Raw genomic sequence first — 14289 nt, 5'->3', positions numbered from 1 at the left:
CACTGGGTTACCGCTATGTCTTTATAGATATATATCTAAATACTTAAACAAACAAACAGGATGTTGTCAGAGAAACATGCATGTATGACGAGAATGGAACTCAATCACGATACATGTTTAACAGCACATTAGCGGAATATGAAGTTTAAAAAATAAAATATGGGCGGAAATTGCCGTATATGTGATTTGTGAATGGTTCATTAATTCCTTAATTCCTTGATACGGGAAATAATGCGGACTAAGAAGAAGAATAATTTTAATAACGTTACGTAGGTTGTAAGATCTTATGCTTCTTTATGTATAATTAAATAAGCTTAACAGTTGATTGTAAATCAGTCAATATATTTTAGTAGTGCTATCAAACTAGGTAGGAAAACAGTTAGTATAACACAACAAAAGTTCAAGTGCAAAGACTTGAACTATCGGCTATAAAGATCATGTTCGTATTTTTAATGTAGTAGTTAACAATAAGTAATTTGCATGTAATGAACATCGAAAAGTTTCTCTATATATCTAGATAATTAATTTACAAATTAATTATGATTACGAAACAACACCAACACGTAATTAAATATTGGAATGTCTTAGTGTCAGAAGGTCCCTCCTTTTATATTCTTAACATAAGACACATCGTGCCTAATTTAAAAGACTAAGATATATTTTCGCCATAACAATGAATCTACTCTTATGTTTCTATGCAGAATGATTGGTTAAAGGTGTGAAAGCTTCACAGGATTGAATGCCTAGCTCGTTTTGAAAACGAGCTAGGCATTCAATCCTGTGAAACTTTAAAAACTTTTAAACGTATTTCCAATCTGCCTGTATAGAGTAGTAACTCAAACATATGCTATATTCAATAAATTGTGGCAGTATAAGGTATGTATCTAAATTTTGTTAATAAATAATTTGTACTTTTTATTCCTTTGAAGCTTTGATATCTATAACCAATGACCCCGTATATTATTTTGTTAAAAGCTTTGTGTTGAAAACGTAGTACAGTTTCATAAAAACTTAATGGAATCAGGCGTTATTTTGCGTAAGTCCATTCTAAGTAAGAAAAAGACCAATATATAGCTACCTCCGCACATACAGTCGTAATCGTGCTATAAAGTGCACCGCCTGCCAATCCGCTGATAAATGCGCATGCGGCAAACAATGCGAATTACACAACTACCACCGCTAAATCACTCAACACGTGTTTCACCCCTCCACGGGGCATCTTCAGGAGTAATGTTACACCGATTAGTGCCAAACACGGTTTCATAAGTTTTAGGAAACATTTTGTCATTGTAATGCTAATAATTCTGACCTTTGTCACCTAGCGTCCGGTCTGTTACATACATCTCCTTACTATACTTAACTGAATTGCAGTAATCGACCCTGAATTGTCACTGAGAGCGTTTTTGTTAATCTATCACATGTTCGCTCAACGAATGGACCGGTCTTTGCATAAATTAGATGATATACAATAGATTATTAGAGCTGTTCGCTATCACGCGACATCATTAAAAAGAAATTTGCTCATGTTTTATTTTCTTACAAAAAAAAACATTTGATCAAAATATACTTCTATTTGAGTACACTTCAACCTTGATAAATTCGCTATTAAAAATATATATAAAAACCACTATTAGTTTTACGAATATTAAAGAGATTTAATATTGAATTAGGTTATGAAATATTTGCAATAGATTTAAGATACAAGTCCTGAGAAAATCATAAAAATCATCATTACTATTCGAAATGCAAATTTTTATAGTAGTAGAAACAGTTAAACTTAATATCCATCGCAATTTCAATTTGCAAAGATGTCTAAATCAATATTCATACATAAACAAAAAGTTTATTTTTACACATATATTGTCATTTAACTAGAGTATGATTATTTAAACGTATATTCATCTGAATATATCTATTACAACATATGCATATATACACACTATTTCACCGAATTGGGAGGCAGCCGAACTCTAGATCGCTGCGGCGGACGCTTGATGGAGAGACTACGCTGAATGAGCACCACGAGCTGGACTTGCGCTATCATTAGTCGATAATATCCGCTTAGCATTTCCACACAAAGTCGCCCGAAAATGGCCATACGTATCTCATTTTTTACTGTTCAACGAAGTGATACTGGCTGGCGAGACTCTCGGCTTTAGTTGGTTTACAACTGGAACTACGGATCTGGTTGTTTGGAGTAAAGTACTCCGAGGACCAGCAGCGCGCCTACTTCATGCCGTCGGACATGCTCGTGTGCCTGATTTGTTGTTTGGCGTCGCGTTGAGTGAGTGGTCATCGTCACTGGTCTTGCGAACGGGCGGCATGGTAGGTTCGCGCGGTTAAGAACAACCATTAGTGCAAGCTTGCTGTCTGGCAACCGGCGAGTCACTGCAGCTCGGATACTCGCCTGCTCAACAAGAGGTATATACTAGATAACACTCACCGTAGAATTACTTTAGGTTAGATCTCAGCCCGTTTACCTTGCGTGCCAGGATTAAAATCGTTAGAGCCTTTTCTGTGACATATGAGAGGTGAGTGTGCCTTACAACTCATCATCTGCTTAGAGAGTCAGATAGTGCGCACGCGCACGGGGCACTCACCTTCAAGATTACTGCTGTCAGAAGCAGTGGAGGTTAAACCTATCGTAATTAAGCCCCTGCTCTCGGGAAGGTTTACTATACCCATTGGTATAATCTACCAGTTGGGACTTTTGGAGACAGTATGCTCAACAAATTAAGAGTAGGTTAGAAAGGATACGTTCGATGCACACTATTAAAAAATATAACAAGTGACGTTTCTTAATACAAAATCCCTCGACTTCCTGTAAATTTGCACAATTGTTTTTCCCTTTTAAAAAAAAGGCAGTGTAGCAAGGTCTCGGATAAGCTCTTACTGCGAAGTGGCCCAATGACTCTACATATCGATGACGCATTAATAAAAGTATTTCGATAAATGCAAGTTCGCCGCACTACGACGAATTTGTGTCAGTAGTTCAATGCAAGCGACTGCTTCGTAAATATTAACGTAAGAAGAGTAATTAGTTTTAAAAATTTAGAAATGCTTTTTTTACATTTATATTCATGTATGTGAGACAATAATGATATTTTAATTCTTTCGCATAGGCTTCGCTAAGAACTTTCAAAACGTCAAGACAACGTAAATATACATTTATACAAAAACCACTGCTAGGTTCGAAATGTTTATTCTGTACAGAAGAAGACACTCGCTAATTAGGCCTTAACTGCCAATTTTCCCTTTTTTCTTTTATAATTAAAATAAAATTTGACAATACTTATTTGTCATATGAATGTCAGTTTGATACTAATCGTCTATCTATATCATACTATCGTCATATGCAAAGTGCATATACAAGGTGTGTACAAGGTAAATGTGGCATTACAAAAAAACTAAGAAGTATTTAACTCTTCCTTTAATTAGTACGTATTAGGATTTATTTCAATAATACGCCGAAAAGCGAAGATTATTATTATAGTCGCAGTTAAAGAAATCATTGATTATAAATAAGCAAGTAACCGTAACCCATACCAGATATTTCTCTATTTATAAATATATATATATTTGTAATCTGGACTAAAGTAATCGATCTTACGGTAATAATATCCACAATCTTTCGCCAATGGTGAGGAATAGCATAGCAATTGCAATTGAATATGTGAGATCTATTTCCGGCGACACAGTTAATTTTTTCTCATGTTCCACTTTAAGACTTCTGTTAATATAATATAAATGTAATATAATGTATCTGTATTAATTAAATTAAACTGTTATAAAAATTTATCTGGGCTGAAAGTGTTATAAAATCGCTTGTTTGTTAAAAATGAATTATTGAGGATAGACGAATATTAAGAAGTCCCGTCGTGTGGTCGCTTGAACAGGGGAAGCGTTCGCGTCTATCAAGACGTTGTTCAGTTAGTTGAATATAAGAAGATTCTTCAAAATCGTGTTGTAATTGAAGTTTATTGTTATCATCAAAATAATGTTAGAGATTTCGGCAAAGCTGCCATCGTTTACAAAAACTCAGCTGTGGCTAATTCTCTGATATATACATAACCCTTCCATTATACATGCTTTAATGTTGTTCCAAATTAATGATGATTATTACAAATTTAACAAATAAAATTAAGATTCTTAACTGTTAATAATTTAGGCCATGTTTATAAACATCCGTCGGCCAAAGTTTAATACAATACAACTATTATGTTACACTTACCTTGAATACTATCTTGTCCTTCTCCATTATCTTCAATACTTCAAATAATTAGGAAATCTGCAATAATAAATGGATTATTTGTAATTACAATCATTAATGTTTTATGATCTATAAATGATAAGTTTAAATTTACAGATTATTATATTGTGATAACAAATCGGTTGCTTTATATTGTTTTTACCATTGCAACTTTTAAAAAATCGATAATTATTATAGTTAAACTATTTTTTTTAGTCTTTATTCCATATTAATTAATTCCTTGCTACTATAAATGCTAAGAATGCCGTTATTTAATAATAAATTTATATTTACGCTCTGAATATTTATTCGTACTTATTAAGAGAGTAAAGAATCTAATTTCTTAAGGTTTCTTTGATTAGAGAATCAATAAGAGTTTAAATACCTATCGTCAACCTACTTCTTTAATATAAAAAAAATTCAGTTCCGCCGATTACCGTGCTCGAGTTAAAATTTTCTACAAATAACCACGAGAAAGTCATCGAAAGAAAACAAACACGTTTACTTGCTGGAGACATAGAACTACTTAAACTTATTCAAGTTACTGCATTCAAAAGTGCGGCCAGGTTTTTGTGGGCACAAATTTTCTCTAACGATTACCATTCTGAACTCGTTCACACTGCATCAAGATGCTAACAAAACGTTTCTTATTTAAAACCAAGCGTTCTTCAAGTGATTTAACAACTTAAATTACATTAACGTAAAAATATTTGAATTTAATTTTAATTAGTAATTCTTTTCTTTTTCATTACCAAAGATTATTTTTTTTTATTTTTTCAACGGTAAAACAAAAGGTTAAAGACGATTATGAATTCGCTTCCTATTTAAAATCAAACTTTATTATATAACTAAGCAGCTATACTTGCATCAGTTGTTTTTGAAAAAAAGATTTAACGATTTTACATAAAACCTTTTGTTAATGTTTCCGCAACACTCATTTCATTTGAAGCGTCCAGACATCTCAAAACTGTAAATATAACTTAATTTGCCGTGTGCCATTTGTTTTGTCATTGGCAAATGCTTTTAACATTGAAAATTTTCATACTAAATTTAAGAATCTCGTAAGGGCTTCAGCACAGAGCATTATAATGTAAAGTTATAAAGTAATTTTTCGTTTGGTCGAGAGGTCGCTAACCCGCTCATGAGGATGGTCCATGGAGCGAATTAGCGCTCCAAGAGAAGGGACCTCCGCCTGATCTGTGACTTGGCATATCGTGGCTAACCAAAGTTGTCAAGTCATTCGGGCTTTCATATTGCACCTTCAGAAAACGTCCTAAGTGGGAGAAGAAATGAAAAGAAACTCTAAAAGCAAAAGAAACTCTAAAAACGCTTAAACCACTAATAATGCAAACCCGCCTGGCACATGACAATATCGCGAAAATGTTGTAGACTGTCTTATCCCGTAAAAGTGGTGGGTATTCGGTTGCAAAGCTGTAATTCTTTTTTAACAAATGATATTCTCAAACTATAAATATTCGAAGCGACTAAGAACATTCAATCTTAAATACAAATATCAATTAGATGTCAAGGACTTAAATTATTATCAGATGGACGTTATCTAAATATGATCTAGCGCATGATTAATTAAGTTGACAAAATAAATAATGCTAAACAGAACATCATAGCTATTATTTTTTATAGAAGAGTGAGATAGTAGATGCTGTCAAAATGCTCTATATCTAGTTATAGGAGATTTATTAACCCTTAAAACCGTTATGCAGCAATACCAATACCGGTATTTAACAAAACAAGACCAGCTGTTTTAGTACGCAATAATTTTTAAAATGTTCTTCTTTTTTTTATAATAGACTAAATGAAGTATTATAAATGTAACAATCTCAACTTATTACTTTTAATTGTATTATATATAAACCATTCCTAGTGACAACGTACTTTCAAAAGTTTTTGGCTAATCGTAGTCTAAACGTACGAGTAATAATAGTAAAAGTTACTCGTAAATAAGTAAAATATAGTTCTAAGTAATCACCTTATTTATTAGCCTAAAATCATAACAATAAACAACGCTTGCTTACAAAAATATTCTATTAAGTACTCTGCAAAACTATATAATTATTACTATAATAATTCAATTTGTAAAACGGGTGGTATTTTTAAGTCTGGGATTTTTTGTTTAAGGAACAGATGTCAGTGTTCTAGCGACAGAGTTAAAAAAGATTACCTCGTACTCGATTTCGAGCCTGACTTTGCCCCTCGTACCGTGATCGAACTCACAAAGTAGAATTGTGGTACAAACAATTTTATATATATTGTAAAGTACACCACAATATACTTGAAATTCCGTGACCATCGTTTAGGTATGATTAATTGGTCAAAGCAAAGGTTAGAAGTCTACAAATTGTATTTTCATTGTAAAGGTTATTAGTACGTCTAGCTTACTAATACGCCTTTATTTGAATACCGTCAAATGTTTAACAGCTTGTGCTTGGATTTTTATTTTACTCTTTAGTTTGTAGGGGAAATGAAGATTTACTTTACCTTTTTCTTCACATTTTTCCACTTTTATTCCCATACGAACCATTCTTGCATGTTAATAAAAACGAAAAAAAATTGAGGAATATGACGAGAATTACTCGAATTTTGCACTTAGGAACACATATAGCAATTTATTTCTCTAGATAGATGAGAACCACCATAAAAGACACATACGTAATTAATATAAATTCTATAATGATTGATTCCAAATTTTAATTAATATTTTAAGTTGTTAATTTAATAGCAAAATGCAGTGACAATGTAACTTTTATGGATTGAGATGGAATGTTGTTCCACCGGTTCTAGTTTATTTCACCCATATTGCGAAACAAAACAAAACCATACGCAAGTATTTTTTTAACCGCCGCATAAAAAGTTTTCTTAAATTAATGCTAGACATAGACCTTACTACATAAAGTAAATAATTATGCGAGTAACATTCTTTTCCGATGACGATTACGTCATTACATATTTACATGAATTTAAATCACGATTACTAGTGGTGGGATTCTACCCAAGCCCTAACTATGATAAATTTACATGAAAGTTTGTTTACGGTTAGTCATAATTTATCAGTTGACAAATTATTATTATTTTAGTTTTATACTGAAAGTTAACAAATATGAAATAGTTTTACCAATTGAGCTAAAAGAATACATCATATTTACTTTTATCCTGCTAGGATTTAAATGTAAGTTCATAACAGAAACATCGATACTTCGCCGATATTTCAATTAATATTAAAGGCATGCTTTAACAAGGTTCGATTGTTTTCAAAATAGTGGATCACACAAAAATAATATCCCACCAAACAGTAAAAAAATACCAGCGTGTTAATATAGCAAATATGGACGTTCATGATCATTATATGAATAAAAAGTAAATTTGAAAAAATTACCAATTAACAAACTTATTACCAACCATGATATAATTGTTGGACTATGTCAAACCAACGCACCTTCTTCATTAGCATACCTTTAGCGTAGCAGGAAGAGAAGCGTCGAGAATAACACGACACGAAGTAGAATTCAAATACAATTATAATTGCTTTTAGTAATAAACGAGTATCACATCGTTCACTTGTAACATGCAAGGTCTTACTGTTAACAATTTATTAATAATTCATCCAAGAAAAATTGCATCGTTATTTAGATAGGTTTAATAAATATTTCTTTTCATATTATAAATAATAAACAAGAAACTTTCTCGATATGTATATTACAGACATTGTCATTTTATGTTATACAGAATTCCATAAAAACCTTAGCCCATTGTCGATGTTGTATCGGTTATGATTTGTGATTACATTCTTTGACTATAAAGGAATAACATTTCACATTTATAATGTAAGTATGAACCGCACTAATTGAACAAAGATAATGTAGAATTGCAAGACATAATTTCCGTTGCAGGAAATATATGAGGTCTCTTATAATTACCTTTACTATTCATACCTTCAGTCTAAGCGATTTAATCATATTTCACATTCATTACTATCTTAATTATATTGCGCTATACTATGAAAATAAATATGTAATTTATTATTGGCAAAATGTTGTAATTCGTGAATCTTAAGCCCGAAATCAATTAGGTTAGTAACTATAGCGACATTAATTTCAACTGTCATAAAGAAAAACGACAAAATATTAAAGGAGTTCTTGTTACTTTTTGTTTTAGTAATGGTTTATTGGAAATTACCAAGTCATATTTTTATTTTAGGGTGAAATCTTCAGATAGTCACCAGTAATCATTGCCTTGAGGTGAAAACAAGATCATGTTTGATTAAATGTTGTTGCCACTGAATTTGCTATCGTTTCGTGATCTTTATACTTAAGGTTATACCTATATTAATGTTAAGATATCTCTTTGCGAGGTGTTCTTAATATTACTACCCATTGTGAACTTGTCCAGACTAAAAACAAAGAGACAGAACATTGTTATACCAGTTTATAACTTAAAAAAATTTGAATAGCGTAGATATCTTTCAAGATGAATTTGTCGGTTCCGCTTAGAAATCGAACATCCGTCCGCTGCTTCGGCAGATTCGTGCACGCAACTCGGTGAGGCAACGAATCGTAACTTATTGCATTACCCCGGCACTGGAGTCGTAACCTTCTTCCACATTACATACGTTATTAAAGTAGCGAAGTTGAGATATGTTTATGTTAATAAATTTATAAATAAAAATATTTTTTATTTATCATGGTTCATAATAAGTTTTAGACAAAGCTCATTTAGATTAAACAAGATAGTTGAAAATATCCTATGAATAAGAATTATGTCAAATATACCCAAGAAAGGGATTTTATTAATGTTTGGACGAAGTGAGATTCATTGTGATTTCTATATTAAAAATTTAAAGTATGTGGCTATCATTAATTTAAGATGTTTATATGGAAACTTATCATAAAAATAATATAGTAGTAATTTAAAAATTCTGGAACCCACGGAAAACATCGAATCAACTGTTCAGTTATTTGATTATATTTTTGCAACGAAGACAAAAAACAAGAACTCAACTCTTCTGTCCAATTCTTATTCTGGCAAGGTATATTTCCAGCCATATAAACATTTAAATCATTTAACATAAACTTAGAACAGTTTAGGAATTAGTAAATCTTTTTAACTAGTTTAAGGGTATTTTTGTGAAATAAACCACTAATTATATTAATTATTAATGATGACGCGATTCATAAGGAAATATAAAACATTTCCCATTATAAGTGTTTATTTTAATAACATGCATATAAATAACAATCATAAAATGACCAGTTCAATTTTTTTATTAGTTGAATATATATTTCACAGACATTAGCGCCCGTGCCTTTGTTTTTACGATTACTTTTAATATATCCGTATTTGTTTGCTCACGCTTCTGCATGTCATAGTGTTTGCTAAGCTTAGTTACTTTAGTCTTTTAAATTATGTCTAAACTTAAATCTTACACTATTTTAAAACAAATTGAACCAATCTCATTATTATTATTATTTAATTATTGGCGAGTAATTTGTTTTTCACAACGCCTTAACAATATTCTGTTTTTAACATTACGGTTCGTACGACCAATTCCAATTTAGCAAAAACTCTTTACACTGAATGAATTGCTAAATCTCCGTAATTACTTTGCCCAAAATTTAATAATGCCTTAAAAGTTTAACGATATTTTTGTTAGCAGATCCACTAGTCAATATTAATTATTTATGAATTATTAATAATTGATTCGTGGCTAAAGATAAATAGATTTGTAAAAAAACTTGTTTAAAACATTTCCAAATATTTTAGTTTAGTTTTATAACATGGATATAGCTAGAAGTTTTTTATCATGGTAATAAAATATTGGTCTACTGAAAATCTTTTACTAGATGTCACACATTTATGGACGGTGGCCTTCTTACGTCTTTATTAACATCCCAAAGACATTTAACAGATGCTGACAGTTTAAAACCTTATTATTTACTAATAAAGTCTTTAATTTTTCATCAGACCCATTAACACTAATTTCAGTTCCTTACTGATCTGACCTCTCTGCATTGACCTCATGTCAATGACCCCTGGACAAAAATTTCTGTGGGTTATCAATACGACAGTATATTTCGATAGCAAAACGTATCCTCGGGCAAGATCATTTACAAACAAAAATGTAGTTAAATGATTTGATCTCATACTTTCGCTTCCATTTAAGACCAATCTTACGAGATTAATTTCTTAAAGTTAACTACGAGCTTCTCATACTACTCTATTTTTAAGTCAAAAATTCGAATTGGCTATCGCATATATTATTGCCACTCGCCTCCACCAAATAAACCCGTAATCGCAAAATTCAAATTTTTAAAAAACAAAAAACCCGAATTTCTCTAATAACTTTTATTATATTCAATCTACAAGGGTAATTTATATATCAAATCACAGCAATTTTTTTCTGTATCCGTGTAATAATTTTTGTCTATATATTTACAAAATTATCTGAGTTATTATGGAAAATAGGTTTTACTGAAATTAAATTTAAACGCTTTTGAGAGTAAGCTCCTTGACGGTGTTATTCGAGCGAAATTTGATATTGTCCGTTATCACTTAGGTTGTAATAAGTGTAATTAGGTTGTATTCATGTATACATTTCTATTTCACCGCAATAGTTTTTTAAGTCACATTGGCTTAGTTTGTGGTCGATTCTTTAAAATAGATTATGGTAATAAGACTTTACCGTAAATATGTCCATAAATAAGCACAAAGTAGCCAGTAACCGTAAGCCGTAACCGTAAGCCAGTAAAAGTAAGGAAACTTCTCGAACATTTTTCCCGTGAATAATATCGTACTCGCTCTTACGATTCTACTTACGAGAATTTCGTTTCCTTAACTTAACATTAGAAAAATCACAAGGTGTAATATTACCTGTAGATGCCGAATTTAACAGAAACGGAAAAAGTCCGTATTAGCATAATACGGGTTTATTCGGTTGGGTTGATGATGTTATATATTAATATATATTTCTGATCTTATGATCAATAAATACTAACGCTTAAAAATTTAGTTGATAAATAAACCGGGAATAAGTTGTACATGAAATGTAAATATAGTTGTCGCAAGTTGTCGCGTCGTAAGTTCCTTAAGTATTTAGATAAAGAAAAATAAGTAAGTAAGGTAAAAAAAATACGCCATTGGTTACAAAATGTGTTTGTACTATGAGAATAACATAACGTAATAATGCGCAAGCAAACGATCGATTCATTGTTAAGATGAAAACTAAAAACGTGTATTTACTAAACTGTTTGCTACGTTTAACTTGAATTTCACAAAGTTCATTCAATACTCGAAAAAAAAACTAATGAACTTTGGTGTACATTATTGCTGAAGTGACAGCAATCAAATGACCAGATTGACAGACGTTCATCATCAATGATTTAGCGGAAAGAAATCCACTGGTGAATATAGGCCTCCCTGGTAGATTTCCAATCGGACCGGCTGGAAGCGGCGAACATCCAGCGTCTTACAACAACAACAACAACGACCTTAACAAAGTCGACTGTCCACTTGGTCGCTATGTATGAGATAAATTGTCAAAGCAATCACAAAGTGTCGGTTTTTTATTTTACGTTGGGTAAATATCTTTGTATACCCGTCCGGTTATATCGGACTCGCGCCGAAAAAAACCACCACGATGTCTTCCATCATCGCTATATGGTGAGGTCCTCGGAACGTTTTCACTTCCACAGTTCCTACAGTAAGGGCCGCCCACGCAACCCCATCACCGAGGAGAAAAATCTATTCTCTTCCCCAGTAAAGACGTGCCAAACTCTGGCACATCTTACTTCTCGGCCTTTCTTTCTAACACAGGTAGCGGATTACTCTAAGTCCAACAAGGGAGCCTGTATTCATAAAAATAGATTTTTTTTCTCATCTCCCTACGGCGGATCTGATCATGGCTTTCGCCGCTAACCGCATTACAGCCATTGAATGATTATCCTCCACAATGAAATCTCTGGTCAATCCGCGATGAGACGTTTAGTCAGGAAGGAAGGAGAGAATGGCGCATCGTAATACCGACACTCTGCTCCCTCCGCGATTCCGTCTCCTTTGTAGGGCTCTCCACTTTTGGCGACCAAAATAGGTCGCCTTAACACTGTAGGTTACCAGAACTACTGAGCCCCAAAAGGCGGAATAAGTTCGGTTTGGCTCAGTGAACTACTACTAAGGCTATTGAAGAGGTCTCGAAATAAATAGATTCGTGTCAAATGACTTTATTATAAATGATGTTGTTGTAATAATAATGTTAATGTACAAAATACGTATATCATTCTTACGTCTCAATTTTTATACATAGCGCATCTTGCAAATATAATCTTAGTCTGATTCCTATAGTAAACTTATTGTTTATACAAAAAGTTATTTCATATAAAAGTGGTCTATAGCGATCTAGAAAGTATAATCAAGGAAGTGAAAGTATGAAAACAATTGATTCATTCATTATTAAACGGTAAGGAAATATTAAAACTTTTCTTTATATTTTTTATATATCAAGCGTTAGTCACACATGAAATGTGTCTATTTCATATGCAACACGACGTGACTAGATTTGTTAACATTGTAAAGTACCCATTTTACACTATGTAATCCAGAAATCTATCTACAATAAAAAATGGACTACGTAATTAAAGAATTAGAAATAAATATTCTCCATATATTAAACCAATTTTAAAGAAAAATAAAAAACACAAATTGTTATTTGCACTCCGTTACGAAATATTAAGATCGAGTAACGTCCACATATTTTTTGATTATATATCTAAATCATGTTAACAGCTAAAAATATTGTTTAGATTAATGACACTTTTAACTAATTACTCACCTCTTTTTAAAATTAATTAATGTCAAAGAAAATTGTCAAAAATTCACGATGTATTGCATATTACATGTATTATATGCAATAGCTGCTAGTATATAAAATTTTGTGATCAAAATTCTATATATGTATTTTGTCGAAAATTATTACATTTAATCGTTTTCCTGTCAAAGTAAAAAGTATCGGATAATGAACATTACAAAATTTATATTTATTTTTAGTTTTGTTAAAGTAACATATTACATATTTTATTCATCATCGTCTTTCTAGTGCTATCTATGACCTCACGTGACTATTTCTTACGAGAATATTTTATAATAAATTATTTATTAAAAATAACTCGATTTTCTATTTAAATAATTTTAAACCGGTATTGACAGGCATCCCTTAAGCGATACTTCAAAAAATACTTCAAGATTTGTCTTATTGAAAAAGATGCACGTTTTAATATCTTCCATATATAAAGCAGAACTTAGAAAGTTATCAACCTTCTGTTTTATTAATATTTTCCTAAAATTATTTACTTTACTGCTTAATCATAAAACAACGGAAAGTATGTTATATTAAGTTAATATAAGCGAAGTACGTTTACTAAAACACTTTTAAAAAAATTATTATTTCCGTGAAATAAAATACCTACAAATCTTTTGGATGACCTAATGTAGAATCAAAAATATAAATTATTTGAACTTACAAAAAGGAAATCTTTAATAATTGGATAATTAATTGTGTATAGCTTTCATTCAGTATTGTTGTATACAGCTTTTGTACATTATCAATAAGAGGGCATATTTACTTGTAAACCCCAAACAAACCTTTATGCTCATATTTTTATAATTTTAAGTACGTCTTTACTTACTTGTAAATAAATGAAATACAGAGACATTAAATGTATAACACAGCACAAAAAAAGTCACAGAACTCTTGCGGCCGTGACGAAAGCTCTTAAAAGTTTATATACACGGTTGTCATGGCAACGCATACGAGTGGAAACTGCGTTCTGCGCGCGCGCCACTGTGTACGGACGCCGACTGGCTGCGCTTGCCGCGGCCGTCGACCACCACCGCGATTCTTCAGAAAGCGAGAGGAAGAGCAGCCTCCAAGCCTGTTTTATTATACGAGGACGCACACGCGTTTTCATTAAACCAACTAACTCGTACATGCAGGTTTATTCGTCTCGCACAACATCTATTCTAGAAATTTCATATCA

At 31.8% G+C, this 14289-nt stretch overlaps 1 protein-coding gene across 1 annotated transcript in view; it reads right to left on the bottom strand.

Annotated features, from left to right (window-relative positions):
• The window catches only part of LOC137926792 (atrial natriuretic peptide-converting enzyme), an 87418-nt gene extending 73322 nt beyond the window's left edge, over positions 1-14096 (bottom strand). Inside the window, exons 1-2 of the mRNA XM_068770492.1 lie at positions 13939-14096; positions 4232-4288 (exon numbers count right to left, since the gene is read on the bottom strand). Of these exons, the coding sequence (XP_068626593.1) occupies positions 4232-4258 (27 nt within the window). The 5' untranslated portion in view covers positions 4259-4288; positions 13939-14096. The remainder of the gene's footprint in view (positions 1-4231; positions 4289-13938) is intronic.
• Between the last annotated feature and the right edge of the window lie 193 nt (positions 14097-14289).

Source organism: Battus philenor, unplaced genomic scaffold, assembly GCF_028537555.1.
Source record: "Battus philenor isolate CCGP_79_NKW_IND1 unplaced genomic scaffold, ilBatPhil1.0.hap1 SCAF_3, whole genome shotgun sequence".
Lineage (NCBI taxonomy): Eukaryota > Metazoa > Arthropoda > Insecta > Lepidoptera > Papilionidae > Battus > Battus philenor.
The sequence above is the reverse complement of the archived record's forward strand: the minus strand, read 5'-3'. Positions and strand labels throughout refer to the sequence as shown.